Source organism: Panthera leo, chromosome A1, assembly GCF_018350215.1.
Source record: "Panthera leo isolate Ple1 chromosome A1, P.leo_Ple1_pat1.1, whole genome shotgun sequence".
NCBI lineage: Eukaryota > Metazoa > Chordata > Mammalia > Carnivora > Felidae > Panthera > Panthera leo.
The window spans coordinates 105,830,975-105,850,867 of record NC_056679.1 but is presented as its reverse complement, the minus strand read 5'-3'; the positions used below and the strand labels follow the sequence as shown (position 1 = coordinate 105,850,867).

At 42.9% G+C, this 19,893-nt stretch overlaps 1 protein-coding gene across 1 annotated transcript in view; it reads left to right on the top strand.

Moving 5' to 3' along the window:
* Window positions 1-19,893, top strand: part of FBN2 (fibrillin 2) — a 255,161-nt gene that overhangs the window by 175,787 nt on the left and 59,481 nt on the right. The window contains exons 24-34 of the mRNA XM_042934327.1: window positions 1,742-1,969; window positions 2,495-2,620; window positions 7,432-7,560; window positions 8,336-8,461; window positions 11,229-11,354; window positions 11,828-11,950; window positions 12,113-12,238; window positions 12,559-12,684; window positions 14,238-14,360; window positions 17,050-17,172; window positions 18,867-18,992. Of these exons, the coding sequence (XP_042790261.1) occupies window positions 1,742-1,969; window positions 2,495-2,620; window positions 7,432-7,560; window positions 8,336-8,461; window positions 11,229-11,354; window positions 11,828-11,950; window positions 12,113-12,238; window positions 12,559-12,684; window positions 14,238-14,360; window positions 17,050-17,172; window positions 18,867-18,992 (1,482 nt within the window). The remainder of the gene's footprint in view (window positions 1-1,741; window positions 1,970-2,494; window positions 2,621-7,431; window positions 7,561-8,335; window positions 8,462-11,228; window positions 11,355-11,827; window positions 11,951-12,112; window positions 12,239-12,558; window positions 12,685-14,237; window positions 14,361-17,049; window positions 17,173-18,866; window positions 18,993-19,893) is intronic.

Here is a 19,893-nt window from a genome sequence, read left to right as displayed (position 1 = left end):
GAAAATGTAAAATATCCTGAGAACAAAAGTAGAGGAAAACCACTTTGATAGAAACTGATCTAAATCAGGGTTCCAAATTCGAATACTTTCAGGGGCTAGGCGGGTAACTTCAATGAGTGAGGTGATAATAGGAGTCTTGAGGACTGCTGCAAACTCTAGATAGAGAGCATATACTATCCCAAAGTTTCCAAATGCATATTCTAATTTCTCTGCCAGTCAGTAAAAACATTCCCAGGCCAGATGTGGCCAATGTACAGTGTTTTGATTCCTGAGGCAGATATTGATATGGATCTGTGTAGCAAAGACACAGGATTACTCTGCCAGCCTCTCATAACTTTTCACATATTAAGTTCAAATGCTTTTTATTTATTTTATTTTATTTTTTTTAGCTAATCTTGCTTCTTGAGCAAATTACTTCAATGACGTCAGAAACAGTTTGACTCAGTCCATAGTTCTCAGGGTACCTAAATAAAACTTACATATCTTGTTAAGATCCTTACTGCCCTGGCAACAGTATTAGATGGGGTTGGCTGTGACTGAGAACAGCCCCTGGATGCCTGGAGGTCATGAGACTTCATGGATTACTGTTGTACCTCACACTACCAGAGAGCATGGCTTTGGAATTGGTGTTGGTGAGGATATAGAAGTCAGAATCCCCTACTGTGAATACCTATAGTCAGTCTACCAACTCAAAATGAAAATTTACTACAGTGATTTATTTCTTTAAAAATAGGACTTTGTAATTACCATCCTTGGAAATATTTGTAACTATAAGCTAAAGGAGGTTGCTAAAGTTTATGGTGCCTTTGCTTGAGCACTTGAAAGACCCAGTATTGACAGGAACTAAAATAGTAAACATATTTATTTCTTTATATTTATATTTCCATTAGGGATCTCTTATTCTCTGTTAAACAGTTGTGAGGTTTAGGAAAGGATTTGATACCTTGAAATGCCAATATCAAATAAAACATACTATGTGATTAAGGAAAACCTTTTTGATCTCATTATCCATATTTAGCCAAGTATCCATTATCCATATAGCCAAATGTTTGACTGTAGTTTGACCAACAACTCTGTTGACTAATAGATAAATGTGTGATTTACACACCATGCTAATTTATCTTATCTTGTGACTCTTGATTGATCTAAGGTCCTGGTATGTTTCAAGATTAAAGGGAAAATTTGACATTTAAGCAAATAATTTGGCCCTTACTAGGGCAGATTTACATAATGCAGGACAAAAACCATGATGCAAAAGGTAAATTTGACCAGAAAAAAAAACAAACAAACTTGAAATGCAAAAATACTCTTTTTCCTTTGTAAAGCTGTTATAGTACTTGTCCCAAATTGGCACATAGATACGGTTGATCATTTGTTGTTTCTGATTAGGACATGACAGCTGGTCACAAGCCACTGTAAGCAATTTAGTGAACAAGAAGAATGTGTCATTCAAATTATCTTATTCTTTCTCAAATGAGCAATACAAAAAAGGGATCATGGGTGATGATATGAAGGAGTCATGTCACAAGGGAACCTTTTCTTCCTGAAAAACCCACCTTTGTTCTCTTTAAATGACTATCCATTACGAAGTCCATTCCAGGAGGTTGGGGACCCTGTCTCTCATCCATGATTGTATCTCCAGAGCTTGGCATCATGCCAGGTGCCAAGCAAAAACTCAGTTTATGAACCATCAATGAATGTGACACCTTAGTCTCAAACTGTGATTTCATTTGCCATGTAGACATCCGCATGGAGCAGTGTTACTTGAAGTGGGATGAAGATGAGTGTGTCCATCCTGTTCCTGGAAAGTTCCGCATGGATGCCTGCTGCTGTGCAGTTGGTGCAGCTTGGGGCACCGAGTGTGAGGAATGCCCCAAACCTGGCACCAAGGAGTATGAGACCCTGTGCCCCCGGGGGCCCGGCTTTGCCAACAGAGGGGACGTTCTTACGGGGCGGCCATTTTACAAAGGTAACCGTCAGGGTCACGTTGATCTTCCTACACTTGAAGCCCACCTCCCGCATTCTGTCAGAATTGGTTTTGCTTTAAGCATATGATTTGCCACTTCATTTTCTTTGTTAAACGTGATCTGTGGCCTGCCTTATGGCCCCAGAATATAAATCACCTATATAGGCTGGTATTGAAGATGTAAAACATGCCACTAATCTCACATTTCCTACATCTTTGCACACGCACCTCTGCTGTCCTTAGCACAGCCTGACTAGATGGGGCCCTGGTGTAGTGAAATGTTCCCTATCCCCCCTAAACCTTACCAGACAATTGGTCAGAAAGGAAGAGGTCAGAACTCTTCAAATGAAGAATCTTTATCACTTTTGAAATGTTCTGTGTGGCATCCACGTGATCGCCAAAAATTTTGAGCCCCCTTTTTTTAGTTGGGTATGTTACTTTCCATTGTGATAGATTTTCAGCTTTAACCGGTGAACCCGTTCTTTTAGTATCAGCTGGCTCAACGTTCCTGCTTTGTCCCGCTTTTAGATATCAATGAATGCAAAGCTTTTCCTGGGATGTGCACCTATGGAAAGTGCAGAAATACCATTGGGAGTTTCAAGTGCCGTTGTAACAGTGGCTTTGCTCTGGACGTGGAGGAAAGAAACTGCACAGGTGAGTCTGCTCTTGTGTTGTATTTGGCAAACCCTTGCTCTCTTTCTTTTGCTCGGTTGGAAAGTCCTGCCTTCAAAAGTCCATGTTGTGTTTTTTGTTTTTTTCCCCTCTACTCTTAAATCACTTCTCCAAACAAGGTCTTGTAAGAGCTACACAGTAAGTAGCATGAAAACGCTATGTCTTACCTCAAGAAAAACATAAAAATTTGATTTTCAGAATGATGAAGACTCAAAACTGTAGCAATCAACAATTATATAAATGATATGTAGTATCTATTTAAAAATGTTAACGTTTTTAATAGAGCTGTTGTAACTTATTTTCCTCATCTTTAAAGAGTTTTATTAGTAATTACTATCCAGTCACCATCCCTATCCCTATTGATATCTGCTCCCTTTAGTTTGAAAAGATGAGAAAATCCAAATTTTTCTATCACATTAAATAAATTATTCCAAACTCTTGAAATAGACGTCCAAAATCTTATTTTCAAAAGCCTCTTTATTCATATTCTCCTTGGAATGTTTCCTTCTCTGCTGTCCTCACCCTTGTCACTGCTTCATGATCTCCACTGAAACGTGCTTCTGACTCCTTCCTCACTTCCTGTTGCATAAGGTACTGGAGTCCCTAAGTCCCCACCCCACCTAGACCACCCTGGTGCATTTCCCAACTGTCTGCCTCCCCTGCTGCCCAGCTCCTCACTTGCACGTGGTTTTCCTGCTTGGTGCTCAGGTGGCTGGTCTGTGGAGACCTGCCTGTACTTCACGCATCTGCCTTCAACAGGTCTCAGTGACGCTGTTCATCTCTCATGCCTCTGAGTCTCTGCTCTACTTCTTTTTTTTTTTAAGTTTATTTATTTATTTTTGAGAGGGAAAGAGAGAGAGAGAAAGGTAGAGAGGAAGGGGCAGAAAGAGAAGGAGAGAGAGAATCCCAAGCCAGCTTTGTGCTGTCAGCACAGAGCCTGACGTGGGGCTGGATCCCACCACCTTGAGGTCATGACCTGAGCTGAAATTAAGAGTCGGATGCTTCACCGACCAGCCCCTCTCTGCTCCACTTCTGAACCTCTTCTGGTCCACACCCTCTCTCAGATGCCTGCTCACTGCCTTTCTTCTCCCTGGACATCCACTCCTGTGGCCAGAACCTTTCCTGCAGGCACCTCTCTGTGGAAGTGACATTGCCTCTTCCACAGTTTTCCACTCCTCCCTGTTCCTTCCCCTCCGCTGCTCCTGCTCCTGCTCCTGCTCCAGCCCTGGTCAGCAGCCTCCCCCACTCTCTGCAGTGAATTGCCCTCTTTCCTTTTGCTTTCCCTGGACCTGAGAACAATCACGCCATTTCCCCTGCCATCTTTTCTCTCATGCTGCCACCCTGTGTCCCAGCGTTTATCTCTCACGTCTCTCTCCCGAAGAGCCCATGTAATTTTGACTTTTGCTGTCCCTCATTCAGGCACATGTACGTTCTCTCACGAAACACCTTCGTGGAGTTGAAAAAATCTCTTTCTGTTGGTGCATATTCTCCATGACTTCTCTGCTTGCTGCATCCCTTCCTTGATTTTCTTCTGTCTTGGTTTCCATCGTACCTCCCCGTCTTGATCATCCTCCTGTGCCTATGACGATTCTCCTTGCCCTTGCCAATTTCTAGAGTCCTCTGCCTCTCACAGCTGCACCTGCACCATGCCTGTGCAGACGGGCTCTGCTGAGCTGACTCCGCCATGTGAGCACTGTCCTCTGTGCTGGCTGAGTGCCATGCCACACGTACACCTGCCGTCCTGCAGCCCCTCTTCTCTTCAGCCCCCTTTTGTCCCTCCCCCACCCCCCTCTCCCTCGGGGCTTCCTTGCATGTGGCAATAGCATCACTTCACTCAGAATGGAGGCCTCAGACTTAATTTTGACCTCTCCCTGTGTTGGACAAGGGAAGAAGTTACATGTAATCTTCCATCACAGGAGTTGCTTCAACACTTTCTACAAGACTATTGCAGGCGCGGGCCCAGCTCTCGGGAAACAGAGAGCCCAAGTTGCTCTTGGGCTCAGCATCTAGGGGAGGGAGGGGAAGAACGCAGGAGTGAGAAGCAGGGGCTGCTGGGCGGCCATCAGGCCCTGTGTGGTCCTCCGCCTATCCCACAGGAAGCGCTGTACCTAGGCTGGGCCATCAGAACTGTCATGGGTTAGGGCAGAGGAGCTAGGCGTTTATGGACCTGCGTGGTCAGTCTTTGGATACATCTGCCCAGAGAAAAGGGTGTGACTGCAAGGAAGGGTCCTCTTAGCTAAGGCATTTCCTAAAGATAGTTTACATCTCAGGACTTTGTGCCCCCCGCACCCCCAGGCGTAGAAGGGAAGAGGCGAATAGTAAGTCCTTCCTTCCTGAAGGGTGAACTGGGCAACACCTGGCAGTATTCACTGCATGGCAGATTTTTCCGTCGTCTTCCATCCCATTGATTGTCCAGTCTGATCTTTCATGTTCAACAATGACCATGTGTTACTCCCCACAAAGCAACTTTCAGCGACTCCCATGATCTGAAACCTGGGTAAAGACCGTGTTTTTCCCGTTCTGGCTCCCCTTCTTCTTTTTCGTGTGACATTAGCCCAGTCTTACTGAAACTCACTTTCTTTAACTGTGTGAGAAACGGGTTTATTGGTCACACTGCAGTGTGTGGTGTATAATGTGAAGGGACAGTGGGACATTTTTGGTTGCCATTCTTCACGGCATATAAAACCTATCTTCTTGGGGCACCTGGGTGGCTCAGTTGGTTGAGCATCTGACTTCAGCCCAGGTCATGATCCTGCGGTTCATGGGTTCGAACCTGATGTCGGGCTCTGTGCTGATAGATCAGAGCCTGGAGCCTGCTTCACATTCTGTGTATCCCTCTCTCTCTGTCCCTCCCCAGCTCTGTCTATCTCCCAAAAAAAAAAAAAAACATTAAAAAAAATTTTTTTAAGCCCATCTTCTTTTGGCATCCTCAGTAATCACACCTGTCCTCCCTGTCCTTGCATTAATTTTTAACCTCTTTGATCCTGCCACTCTCAAATGCATTATTTTTCTTCACCGGTGCACTTTATCTCTTTTCTTTCCATTGATGTCACTTCTTTAACGTTAGAATTTCTATACAAGCTTCAAGGATGAGAATTTCTATACAAGCTTCAAAGCCACCTCCCCCAAAATACCAATTTTTAGCAGAGAACATAGATACAGTGCTCTGTATAATTCTCATGAGACAGGCCCTGTTCTCAGCACTCGGCAAACATTGACTCACTTAATCCTCCCAGGTGGGTTGTGCTCTACTCCCCATTTTACAGCGATGGAGATTGAGGCACAGAGAAATGAAATGATTTTCCCAAGCCTCTTCATCTGGTAGGTGATAAAACTAGCACTGGTACCCAGGTATCTGGTTCTGGAGTCCACACTCTACACCACTGTCCAGCTCTTATCACATCACAGCTGCCAAAACATGTCCCTCCTCTGCCGACAAGTTTATTCCATGTTCTTCATGTGGTTCTAGCTATCAGTTTCTAGATCCTGATAGATTGTAAGAGAATTAAGATGCACATCGTTAACTGTCTAATTGAATCACTGAATTTTGTGAAGAATTTTGTTTAAGGAGCATCTGGGTGGCTCAGTCAGTTAAGCTTCTGACTCCTTGATTTCGGCTCAGGTCATGATCTCACAGTTCCTGAGTTGGAGCCCCACATAGGGCTCTGCGCTGAACCTCCCTCTCTTTCTGCCCCTCCCCTGCTTTTGTTCTGTCCCTCTCTCTCTCTCTCAAAATAAAACTTAAAAAAAAGAATTTTGTTTACAAGGAAGTACTTATATATTTTTTTCAGTGTTGCCTGCAATTAGGGAAATAGAGAAAGCCCCAGTGCCGAGAGAAAGCATCTGACTTTCTGAGACTGAGACACCCCCGAGAGAGCATGTACAAATTATCACTGGTAAATCTTGTGATAGAAAAGCTTCAGAATTAAAATTCCTCCAAGTAGATGCCAGCAAAGGCATTTTTTCCTAAAAACATACTTGTGACCAAAAAATTTTTAAGTACGTCATGTTTTCTCAATTATATTTTATAGACATGACTTCTCTATTAAAAAATGTCAGTGATAGGCCTGAGATATTTCTCAGAAAATCTTTTTGATCATGTAAACACCGCTGTTGAAGATTCTTACTGTAGTACGTAAAGAGCAACAAACACAAATATATTTTATTTTTATTTTGAAAAGTGTATCAGTTGCCTCTTCACATCTGAATGTTACCAAAAAACATATGCTGGGGCATAGTTCACGGCCCTGCCATGTGTGTGCGCTCTCTGGCTCAAGGTTCGTTGGCCACGTCTGCCTCGGAGGCCGGCTGGGTGCTCTGTGGTCGCCAGCCACCCCTTCTCACAGGCAGCAGCCCCAACATACTTCCACCGCGGTGGGCAAGGGCTAGTGTCTCAGAACCGTCACACTGTCACTTGGCACCCGGGACTTCAGTCCAGGTGCCCACTGCTTCCTCACGTGCCGCCTGCCTTCTCTGGCTCATACTGCTCGTACTGTTAACCGCATCCAAGCCACAAAGAGAAATCCCCAATTCCAGAGTTCTCACAGGCAAAGAGGCACCACCTGCCTGTTGGCTGTGACAGTTTTGACAGTTGGGGAAAGGAATGTGCCTAAGACCCTGTTGGCTGCTAACGGACCTCCTGCAAACATACCCGCGTACTGCGGCCCCTGACTTCTCCAGCCTCTCTAATGTGCCACACCTTCCCTGGGAAGGCTGCACCTGTCTCCCTGTTCTTGAATACCTGCTCATCTCCTGCAATTATTTTTTAATTTCTTTTAACCCCTGTGCATTAGACATTGATGAGTGCAGGATTTCTCCCGACCTCTGTGGAAGTGGAATCTGTGTCAACACGCCTGGCAGCTTTGAGTGTGAGTGTTTCGAAGGCTACGAAAGTGGGTTCATGATGATGAAGAACTGCATGGGTAAGTGTGCCTAAGTTCTTCGCCCTGCAGCCTTGAAACCAGATAGCTCGACCTTGGCTGGGCTCAGAGTTGCTAACAGCGCACTTGGCAAGGGGCTGTGGTGAGAGAGAGAACAGATTTAAATGTCAGACAGGAAATCTGCTCCTAGATAACTCTTGGGGAGCCCCAACCTCTTGGCGCCTTAGCGGCAGTGAGACTGGGTTCTGTTTATTCATAGAATCTAAAACCAACACAGACTAACTGCTCACAAGGGATTCATTTAACACACATGACGCTGTGTGGTGACCCCAGGTTTATATTCAGCCACGCAAATCCCGTGTTATTTTCTTTGTTTGTGTGTTATTACAAACTCCCTTGGTACCGCCTACCTTTTGGTCCGCTGTTTAATATTGCGTGACTCACGGGACTCCCCCACACGGGACGCAGAAGGTGATCAGCCTATGATTTTTCTTTTAGTTTTATTACTGATAATGGATGGCGACGTACAGTATCTGGAGTTTAGGGTGATATGAAACAAATTGTTTATCTTTTATGAGCATGCTTGCTTCATACAAGTAAGTTCGTTGATAACTCGCTCTTTAAGAATAAAACTTAACCATTTACTTACTGGTAGTAGAAAAAGTGAGGGGAGCATTACCGCATCTCCTCTTAAAGCCGTGTCTTATTACATTTGAGTCACACTTAACTCGAATAATAATTCTTTTTCTCCCATGCTGTGTGCGCGACTGTTTTTCCCTCAGAGTTCTTTAATGGATCTCACGTTTTTACCTTTCAGACATTGACGAATGTGAACGTAACCCTCTCCTTTGTAGGGGTGGCACCTGTGTGAACACGGAGGGCAGCTTTCAGTGTGACTGCCCACTGGGACACGAGCTGTCACCGTCACGTGAGGACTGTGTGGGTGAGTCTGTCTCCACAAGCACATAAGCCAACCCAGCTCACTTGGTACTAAGATAGTAAAGATCAGGGGTCAAGTCTAACGCGTTGTCTGCGGCACGTGAAATCTTAGCTGGTTAAAAGTTGAAACTTCAGAGCCCCTCCATTGTATCCTTAGAGAGCGCCTCAGTGACACAGTCAAAGAGGCCAGCGTTGTCCTGGTTACCCCCGTTTTCATTATAAGTGCACTTGAAAGTATCTTGCACGAGGGACCCCGTGGAAGGCCACGTAATTGCCTCCTCCAGGGAGGACAAAATAGCAAAGCGGTTGTCGGAAGGGCCTCTCCCTGGTTGTTCACCTGTGCATCCACCTGTCGTCCAGTCAGCAGAGTCCGCCCCCCATGTCTGTCGTCATGGCGTCTGCTCCTGTGTGTGTGTGAACACAAGAGCTCTCTCCTCCCCGTCTTCTCACAGAAAGCTGAGGGGCAGGGGTGATGTGAGAATGCCAGTGGCTGGTCTTGGAGCTTTCCAGCCTACTGCTTTTTTTGAGTATACAGAGGCCTCTGGGCTTACCGGGCTATAGATACTGGCTTTAAAACCTTCATGTAGCCAGGAAGCATTTTCTTCACCAAAAATCTTTCTTGCAAGTATAAGCAAATAAAATGGCTTAAAACAGACCAGACTGCACAGCCCCATTTCAAAATGTAATTTGAGCACATCTTTCCTGTACACATTTATTCATTTATAAATCATATATGTATCGCTTTGCTAATATGTTAGGTGAATCTTAAATCATACACTAAACAGACATTTTTATTTACATTTACAGGTGAATGTAAAAAGTTAAAAAAAATTTTTTAATGTTTATTTATTTTTGAGAGAGACATAGAATGTGAGTGGGTTAGGGGCAGAGAGAGAGGGAGACACAGAATCCAAAGCAGGCTCCAGGCCCTTAGCTGTCGGCACAGAGCCCGATGCGGGGCTAGAACTCACAGTGTGAGATCATGACCCGAGCTGAAGTCGGACACTTAACCGACTAAGCCACCCAGGCGCCCCAAGAATTTAAAAAGTTTTAAATATTTTTATTTCATTTTAATGGTGGTACTAAAATTTTTTAAAACATGATTATGGAATATTTGTTCATCATTGTGATGCAGTGAATCAGAGATCTGTTTCTATGTTCAGTTTATTTTATTAGTTTTTGTGGATCCTATAGCTGGAAAAAGTACCCCTCAAGGGAATATTGTATAATATAAGATGCATATTTTTGCACACTTAATAAAACATGCATTTAATGATCATAGATTTAAATCCATATGTCACATAGTCTTCTTGGTGATTTTGAGAATTTGGAATGAAGGTCTTGTTTTACCTCACTGTATTGTCATTATTTTTACCTTATATTGTGTGTCACAAGCAGTTTGTATGAGGAAATCTTCCATTCTATCATTTTTCTTGCTGTTCTCTTACAACTGCATTAATAGTAGTACTTTATTCCACAGACGTTTGCAGAAGTTTTTATTAGGCACCTGTGTTTCCTATAAGGGTTAGTTTATTTTAAAGTAGGTGATACAGATCCATCTCTGAAGGCACACTAAACACACAAACTAGTGAGGGCCCTGGTATCAGCCCCTGTGACTTGTGGGATCAGCCATCTTCCCTCGGGATACTTGACGTCATTGAGGCTCCTCTTGGCCATCTAATAAAGAGCAGGTGAGCATGCCAGTGTAAATTCGTATATTAAATATTAGTAACTTTTATGTCTGACATGTGCTAAATGTACATGGTCCAACATTCACTATCCACATGTGGCCACTTAAATTTAATTAAAATTTGGTAACATGAAAAATTCAATTCCTGGTGCACCCGGCTGGCTCAATCAGTTTTGATCTTGGGGTCGTGAGTTCAAGACCCACAGGGGGCAAAGAGCTTACTTTTAAAAAATTAAATTAAAATTAAATTGAAAAAATGAATTTCATTCATTCTGTTCGTGTTTGAAATGCTCTATAGCAGATACATATTGGGATAGCAGAGATACAGAGTTTTACTTACAGTACAGTTTTAGATAGAAATAATAGAAATGTAGATTCCAGCATCTTCTTTGAACACCCCAGGAAATCATCTTACTTCCCCCAGAAGAACACAAACCCCATGGGGTGCCTGGGTGGTTCAGTGGGTTGGGCATTTGACTTCGGCTCAGGTCATGATCTCACAGTTTGTGAGTTCGAACCCTGAATCAGGCTCTGTGCTGACAGCTCAGAGCCTGGAGCCTGCTTCAGATCCTCTGCCTCCTCCTCTCTCTGCCCTTCCCCCACTCATTCTCCCTCTCTCTCTCTCTGTCTCTCTCTCTCTACCTCTCTCTCTCTTTTTCTCTCTCTCTCTCTCAAAAATAAATAAACATTGGGACACCTGGGTGGCTCACCCAGTTGAGCATCTGACTTTGGCTCAGATCACAATTTCACAGCTGATGGGTTCGAGCCCAGCATAGGACTCTGGGCTGACAGCTCAGAGCCTGGAGCCTGCTTCAGATTCTGTGTCCTTCTCTTGCTCTGCTCCTCCCCTGCTCACACAGACTCACTCTCTCTCTCTCTCTCTCTCTCTCTCTCTCTCAAGAATAAACATTAAGAAAAATTAAAAAAATAAATAAACATTAAAAAAATTTTAAATAAAAATTACAACAACAAAAAAAGAACACACACCCCTTTGGAGACCGATGCTTCCATGCAACATTTCTTGATACTTTTAAGTGATGTGGTTATTGCAAAAACATTAATTCTGTGTATCTTTTTACAGATATAAATGAATGCTCCCTGAGTGACAATCTCTGTAGAAATGGAAAGTGTGTGAACATGATTGGAACCTATCAGTGTTCCTGTAACCCCGGGTACCAGGCCACACCAGACCGACAGGGCTGTACAGGTGCGGGTCAGCCAAGTGGGTCTGGAACTTGTATTTTCCAAATCAGCCTAGGACAGCTTCTGGCACTGAATATATTGTAATGAAGCCAGTGGAAGTTCTATGTCCTAAACGTGAATCTAAGCATGGGGACCGGTCTGTAAGATGCCATTGTCTTTATGGCTTTGCAGAGGAATCCCTGGTTTTATCACAGAAAACACCGTAAATTCCATAGCTACAATATTTCTGAGTTCTTTAATCTTAGGCTACTGGGGCTAAAGGCCAAATGGAATGATGTCCGAAAGGAAGTAGAAAGAGCTAAGAAAGACCAATGGTAAAACAATAAACCCAACACAGTAATGGGGAGAAAACTCCAAAGCCATTTAAGCATTATCTGTTTAAAGAAAAGAAGAAAAATTCCCTTTTTTTTCTTTCTTTTTTTTTGTTTAAGGAAGTAGACTTGACAGAGTAATGTGGTTGCAATGTTGTTTTCACAGATATTGACGAATGTATGATCATGAATGGAGGCTGTGACACCCGGTGCACTAATTCAGAAGGCAGCTATGAGTGCAGCTGCAGCGAGGGGTATGCCCTGATGCCAGATGGGAGGTCCTGCGCAGGTACAGAAAGGAAAATATGCAGGCTTTGTACAGCTCATTGATTTTATCTTAACAAATCTCACTCCAGGCACTTTGACTGGATCTGGATGGGGAAAAAAATATATATGCGAGCTTAATAAAAGTCTTTCTTGTTTTTATCTAATCCCAATTTTCTGTCATCAGATATTGACGAATGTGAAAATAATCCTGATATCTGTGATGGGGGGCAGTGTACCAACATTCCTGGAGAGTATCGCTGTCTCTGCTATGATGGCTTCATGGCTTCAATGGACATGAAAACATGCATTGGTGGGTACCATAAAAATGGGATAAATCCCATGCACACATTTGCACGCACACACGTGCACATTTGTGCACACACAAACATGTCAGGGAACAGTTTTTTTCGGTTATTTTAAAATTCAAGCCACCATATTTACAAGATGCGAAAGCTGAAATGGAAGAACTATTTGGAAATAATTTTAGAAAATAATACTGCGTCTTGCACATAGATTACATTTTAGCTTTTATCTCTTTATTTCAATATTACGCTCTTCAGTATAAAAGAGAGCTTTTGAATTCCTCGGATGAAAAAATACTAACCGAAGTACTGAAAATATGTTTTCTAGATGTGAATGAGTGTGAGTTGAACTCAAACATCTGCATGTTTGGGGAGTGTGAGAACACCAAGGGATCCTTCATTTGCCACTGTCAGCTGGGTTATTCCGTGAAGAAGGGGACCACAGGATGCACAGGTAGGTCTCAAACTTATACCCTCTTGTGCTCTGGCTCCTCCTGTTTCAGAGGCCAACTTGACCTTCATTTGTCCCTTTGCCTCATTTGGACCATGACGGCACCAGGTCATGACTGGGTCATGAGCACCTGCCCCAGGGCATGTGTGATGATGGGTTTGTGTCCTCTCTGGTCACACACGAAGCGGGGGTGTGGGCCTGCATTCTAGTCCCGAGCATCGCCCACATGGCTGTTTGCTCTTGCAGCATCATTCAGTTTCGTAGGAGGAGTGTGGCCCAGACACTTGTCAGGACATAGCACCACGGACCATCCCAGTCGCTTGTTTTTGCAATTCTTCTAACTGGACAAAAATTCATGTGGATTTCTGGTTACACCCTTTTCCTTCCTTCCTTCTGCACCATCCTTTCCTCTGTTTTTACCTCTTCTCTTTCTGTTTGCTTTTGCCCTCTCTTCCCTTAGCCCCAGTTGACTTTCCCTCTTCTCTTTTCACTTTCTGTCTTTGCTCACCTCATGCACTTTATCTCTTGCTTCCTTTCTCTGTGAAATATGTTTTGGCCTTCTGCATAAAATGGGCGAGGAAGTCCCAAGTCAGTGCTTTGGACTAGGCCTTCCTCATTGTTCAGTTTAAGACCGTCGTCAGGCATTTTGCTCAAGGCAGGTGGTGGGTGGCTTGGACTGCAGCCTGGCTCTTAAGCTGACACCTCCAGGAACAGGTGAGCGAGGAAGACGGGGTGCTCTGGGTGTTCAGTGCTCTGAAGGTCGATGCAAAGCCAATAGTTCTGTGTGTGTATGTGTATTTACATGTGTGATTTCAGCGTCTACAACATGTAATCATTGAGCTGGATAGAAAAGATTATTCTTTCTATTCTAGAAAGCTCTGGAGAACCAAAGCTACAGAGTTTATACACACAAATGTGTACACATGCATAATATGTATACATTTATTTGTACATATACATGTGTATGTGTGTGTATATACATACTCTTTATTTTCCGGATGGAATCTCCAGTGAATATTTTCACATATTTGCAAATAAATAGATGAATACACACTAAAATGATAATTTTCAAAAACTCTATACTATACTGTATTCTAAAAATGACAGGAATGCACTATTATTTTAAAAGTCAGGCTTCTTTTAATCTTTATGAAACACATGTAACAAATATGAATAGGAAACAGTAGGAGAGTCTCACTTTGGAAATACGATTTCTCCTGACATCTCTAACCATGCCTTCTGCATGGACTTTTGTCTGGGCCCAGGCAGCGACGTGGGGAGGGCCTGACACACATATCTGCCTGGGGGCAGTATCCCTGTCTTACCAGAAAGTGGCTCTAGGAAAAGACCTCTTTGACTTGGACCATGAACTTCTGAATCTTGTTGGAGGCTACAAAAATTAAAAGTAAAAATGATGTTAATGTTTATTTTTTTTTCTGTACTGTTTTAGCTATTTCCATATTAACTTTAAAATGTTAACTGTGCAGAATTATCCTTGGAAGTAGAATTAATTAGCCTTGTATTTACTCTTTATCATATTAACTGTGGCTTCTCAGATGTGGACGAGTGTGAAATTGGTGCCCACAATTGTGACATGCATGCCTCCTGTCTCAACGTCCCGGGAAGCTTCAGGTGTAGCTGCAGAGAAGGCTGGGTTGGAAATGGCATCAAATGTATTGGTGAGTTTGCAAACGTGAACATGCTTTGCTAAGGCACGGAATTCTTAGAGGCTCTTCTTTGCATGGTTGTTAGCCCACATACTGGTATAGGGGCATACTCTTCCCTTTCCTGTGTTCTCTTGAAAATTCAAAGACTATCTTCAGTTGTAAGGTAATTCCTGCCTAAGAGTTTCTTTTATCCTTGGAATAAATTATCAAGCCACAGCAGTCTGCCTTGGCACTCTGCTTTTTAATGTGTTGTTGTTCGGTAAAAATTCTGTGACGTGTAGCCAGAAATCCAAACAGATGGATGATGAAAAACGACTAATATGTTTTTCCAGTCTCAGAGAGCAATCAGTGAGACTTAGAACCCAGGGAAATACATGAAGGAAAGGAAAAGGTTTTATCAGATAACCTAAGTCTCTCTCTGCTGAATACCACCTTCTTAACAGAAAAGAGAATTCTTCTTCCAGAGAAAGCAAAAAGGTTTGCTGGATTCTCAGAGATCTGATTCAAAGAATCAGAGGAGATTGGAGAAGCATTTGCTGTTCTCTAGGTTTTATCAGGGCTGAACTGGAGTCTGATAAGCCTTTTGTAGCTGTGAGGCAGGGGGCTGGATGTCACCCTTGGTGTCGCACAAAGGACAGCTTCACATGCCCGGAGTTTGACATGCCTTCACAACAAGGCATTTTTCCAACTGGTTAGAATTACCCAGGTCGACTTAAGATAGAAAATAAAACAAGCTGAACTGACCTCCCCAGGATTACTCCTTAAAACCTTAGAATTCCACAGTAAGCCTTAGATCTGTTAACAGTAACATCCACTAATTTGAATTTACTGTCTTAGACATTCAGTTGTTTTATACTTGCCAAATGTTTATGAACTGACTATGGAGGTAAATGATCACACCTTCCAAATAACTGTGGTAAGTAACATTCTGTGATGGCATCATTCACTTCACTTGCTACCCACTCCTAGTCCAGCCATCACTCTTTCATTATTTGGACAGTCTTTCAGCCATATCCCCATGCCTGTTTTCTAGCCCCGTTGGCTACTGGCTTTCTCTCTTGTAGCCTCCATATTTTGTGCTTGTCTGTCCATCACTCTAGCCAACTATCACAAAATACAGATTTAACTGCTACTTCTACTCCAGAATATCATCCAAATTCATTATCTTCTTTCCATCTCCATCTCAGTAATCCCCCTACCCGTCCTTTCTCTGTCTCTGTCTGTCTGTCTGTCTGTCTCTCTCTCTCTCTCCTGGATGCCAAAAGAAACTGTTTTTATGTCTGCTCATTCATTCACTTGCTGGGCCCGTAATCCATTCTCCACATAGTAGCCAGAAAGACCTTATAAACCATGGATATGATCTCCTTAAAGTTGTCATTTTTTTTAAAGTTTTTATTTATTTATTTTGAGAGAGAGAGAAAGAGAGAGAGAGAGAGAAAGCAGGGGAGGGGCAGAGAGAAAGAGGGAGGTAGAGAATCCCAGGCAGGCTCCACGCTGTCAGCACAGAGCCTGACACAGGGCTTAAACTCATGAACTGAGAGATCATGACCTGAGCCCAAACCAAGAGTCAGACACTCAATTGACTGAGCCACCCGCCTCTCCAGTTGTCATTTAATCATTGAATTTAGGACAAACTCTGGCTTCCTTCCCGTGGTTTACAGGACCCTACAGCATCTTCCCCATACCTCTCGAGCTTCATCTTCCATCAGCCTAGGTCCTGCCTTGTGCTTTGTCACTCTGGCTTCCTTTCTCTAATTTTTTTTTTTAATCACATTAAGTTCTTTTCCTCCTCAGCATCTTTATAAGTGCTGTTCCCTTTGTAAGGAATACTTTTCCCTACTTCTGTGCAGCAGGCTGACTCTGACTCATCATTCAGGCCTGAAGTTAACCAAAAACTCTTCAATGGGACCTTCTTTGTTCCTACAATCCAAATTAGATGCTCCTTTTATTTTCTCCTTGCACTTTGTAACATTTCTTCGTGTCACCTAGAACATATTTAATGTAATTTAATTTCCTGTGTCTATTGTTTCTTAATGTTTATGTATTTTGAGAGAGAAGGAGAGAATGTGCACACACGTGAGTGGGGGAGGGGCGGAGAGAGAGGGAGAGAGAGAGAATCCCAAGTAAGTAGGCTCTGCACTGTCAGCACAGAGCTCAGTGCAGGGTTCAGTCTCACAAACTGTGAGATGGTGACCTAGCCGAAATGGAGAGGCAGATGATTAACTGTAGCATTTGTCATTTCTACTAGACTAGGCTCCGTGAGATCAAGAATCTGACCTTCATTTCCTCATCTGTAAAAGGAACTTGAAAATTCTATGCTAATTTTCCCACTCGAAATTCAGTAATTGAATTTAGAAATTGACCTGTTTTTAGTGATAAAGAAGCCAGCGATCACGTCTGTCCCCAGCGGAGTCAGAGAGAAATCTAGCACTGGTTTTCCTTTTAACCATTAAAATTCTAGCTTATTGGGTATCTCACAAATGCTTTTATTAGTCATTTTAGCCTCTGTTTGTAGAACAAACATTTTGGATTGTGGGTCTGAGCTCTTAGAGAATTAGAACTGTGACCTTACAGGTAAGCGAAAACAAATCACATGTGTCCAGTTTACATTTAAATTGAGACAAGTGAAAATCGTTTCGCGCGTTTAGACGTTTCAGTTGCATTTCTGAACTCTCTTGCTCTGTTCCCTCGGCACACGCAGATCTGGACGAATGTTCAAACGGAACCCACCAGTGTAGCATCAATGCTCAGTGTGTTAACACCCCAGGCTCCTACCGATGTGCCTGCTCTGAAGGGTTCACTGGAGATGGCTTTACCTGTTCAGGTGGGTAAGAATCGTGAGGTGGGTCCTGGCAGAATTTTCATGGAACATTCCATAAGCTTGCCATATTTGAAGAAAAGTGTAGTTAAAGGGGGCCGAAATTCCCTGTCTGTTTTTACATCTGACATACAGGTGAATGTGTATCTTTGTCTTACACTTCACACCAAGACCAGAACAGTTTTTCAATAATTCCATTTATTATTATCATATACTATTAATGACTGTTAATTTATTGTAGTCATCAATTTACACAGTAGTCAGAAATCCAAGCTGTCTCTGAATCCGACCCCTTGGAATCAGATTTCACCTGTGCTGCTTACTGTTTTTGTCGCCGTAAGTAAATCATGGAACCTGTGTGGCCTTAATTTCCCCATTTTCAAACAGCCGCAGTAACCATAATAGGTCCATTATTTTTTGTTTTTTGTTTTTTGCTTTTTGTTTTTCGCTAAATGAATGACATATGGGAAAACTGTTCAGCATCTTAAGATACAGCATATGTCCAGCCAGTGACGGCTATTTCACGTGCTTGTCAGAATCTCTGATCACCACAGGGTATTGAAAGGAAAAAATGAAGTTAACACAAGTCAAGGATTTAGAAAAACACCTCGTAAGAGCTCAGTAAACATTACCTGCTGTTTAGCTGCTGTTAATTATGGATCCCTTGAGAATATAGCACCCACTTAAACTCCTGTGAATGACTGCTTTGTCTTGGTGGACATAAAGTAGGAGACAGGTTTGCGGACATCAGTGTTCTTCAGCTGAATGTCAGTGCACACTTTAAGCCCCACGTTAAAAGACTTCTAGCTTTTTTCTTGTTTCTAATTATCGACATTAAGAACACAGACTTATCATTTTCCGTTGCTTTAAGAAAACACGCTTATGTAATCTTTAAGGCTTTAATCCTTTAAACCTTGGCTTATTGTATCTTTCTGAACATTTCTCTGCACCGAGGGATGATGGGAAGGGCCTGGCCTTGGTGTCAGGGTCGGGGACAGATTGGCTCCCTGGGGCTCCCACCCTGCGGCTGGCCTCTCCTAGCCTCAGGTTATTCCTCTTCTGACCTGCACAGAATTGGCGTACTGAAGGAAAGCATGTGAGGCAGGCAGCCAGCAGCTACCTGCCAGATATAAGGCCCTCGGTCAACATTGCTTTCTGCCCTGCCCCCCTTTTTCCATTTTATAGAATTAAGTAAATTGGCTTTCGGGTCAATGAATAATGTCTATTTGCATAATTAAGACAGAAGTATTGAATATAATCATGGTGACAAGAAAGACACTGTCCTCGTGCTACTTGAACAGCCCTTCTGTGCTTGAGACATACTTGATCTAGTGGAAAAACCAAGTTCATTTACTTGAAAACATAATGTTAGAATAGATACCACTTCAGGGTTCATTTCAATGTTCTTGGTCATCTGTCAGTGATGTCGGTGTCATACTGATGCATCACGTTGGCATTAGAGGGAACTGAGACAGATCTGGGCGACACCTGCCTCCTTCCTGTTAAAGATGTGGTGATTGAATGTTAGAGTGTAGGTTCAGCAGCTCTGTTATCAGGTCTTACCCTTGTTTAGGTGAATGTGATTAAGTGTCCTCTCCTGTTAACGAGCACCTGCTGAAGCCAGCAAAACGGACTTAGCAGGGAAAAACCATGTCAAGACCTCGGGAACCTAATAGAGATGTAATTTGCTTCTCCCACAGATGTTGATGAGTGCGCAGAAAACATAAATCTCTGTGAAAACGGACAGTGCCTCAACGTCCCGGGTGCATATCGCTGCGAGTGTGAGATGGGCTTCACTCCAGCCTCCGACAGCAGGTCCTGCCAAGGTGGGTCACTGCAATTCCAACTCATTTCCAAGTTGGATCAACTACAGCACATGAAACCGCAGAAAGGGCTGGAGTGGGCCCCACCTGGAAGCAGAATACACAGCACATGCTGCACATATAAAAGTCATTCGTTTAAGCATGGATTATTTTGCCGAATGAATAATGATGAAGGCGGCTTTCATCTCTTATGAAGTTTTCCTGGCCGAGAGCCAACACTTGGAAGTTTGGCTAGTTCCTTTTTTTTTCTTTTTAACCATTTCTTTTTTTTTTTTATTACTAAATGAATGACATGTGGAAAAACTATTCAGCTTTTTAAAAATATGATCTATCTACCCCAGTCACTGCTATTTAATGTGTTTGTCAAAACCGCAGTAGCTCCTTTTGGGCATTTACCTTCATGTTTCGGTCTGCTGTCTGTATGTCTGGGACTGGAAGGTCTCCTCAGGGATGCCTCAAGGCCTGCACCTTTTGCCTGAGAGCAACGTGTCCTTCCCCTCAGTGATGACATCATCCCCCTTTCCTAGAAATGAGACTTGGGACTAGTGTGATCACTCTCCAAGAAAAAGAATTTGGATTTTCTCTTAAATTAGAGGTTTAAATTAGTTCACTGTATGTATAGTTTTGGGCTGTCACTGTGTTCTTTTGGAGTACATGAAAATACACGTGAGGAAAGGAAGAAGATGAAAAACAATGAGTGAATCAGAAGGCTTAGGAAAATTAGCGATTGGTAGAAAACACTTAACAAAGTAACTCAGGCTAAGCGCTGGGCAAAGATTATAAAAGGAAACCAGATTACAGTTTTTCACTACACTAGTGTCTAATCAAATGACCAGAAATAGCAAATACCAACACACACACACACACACACACACACACACACACACCCCTCACCAGTAGCAAC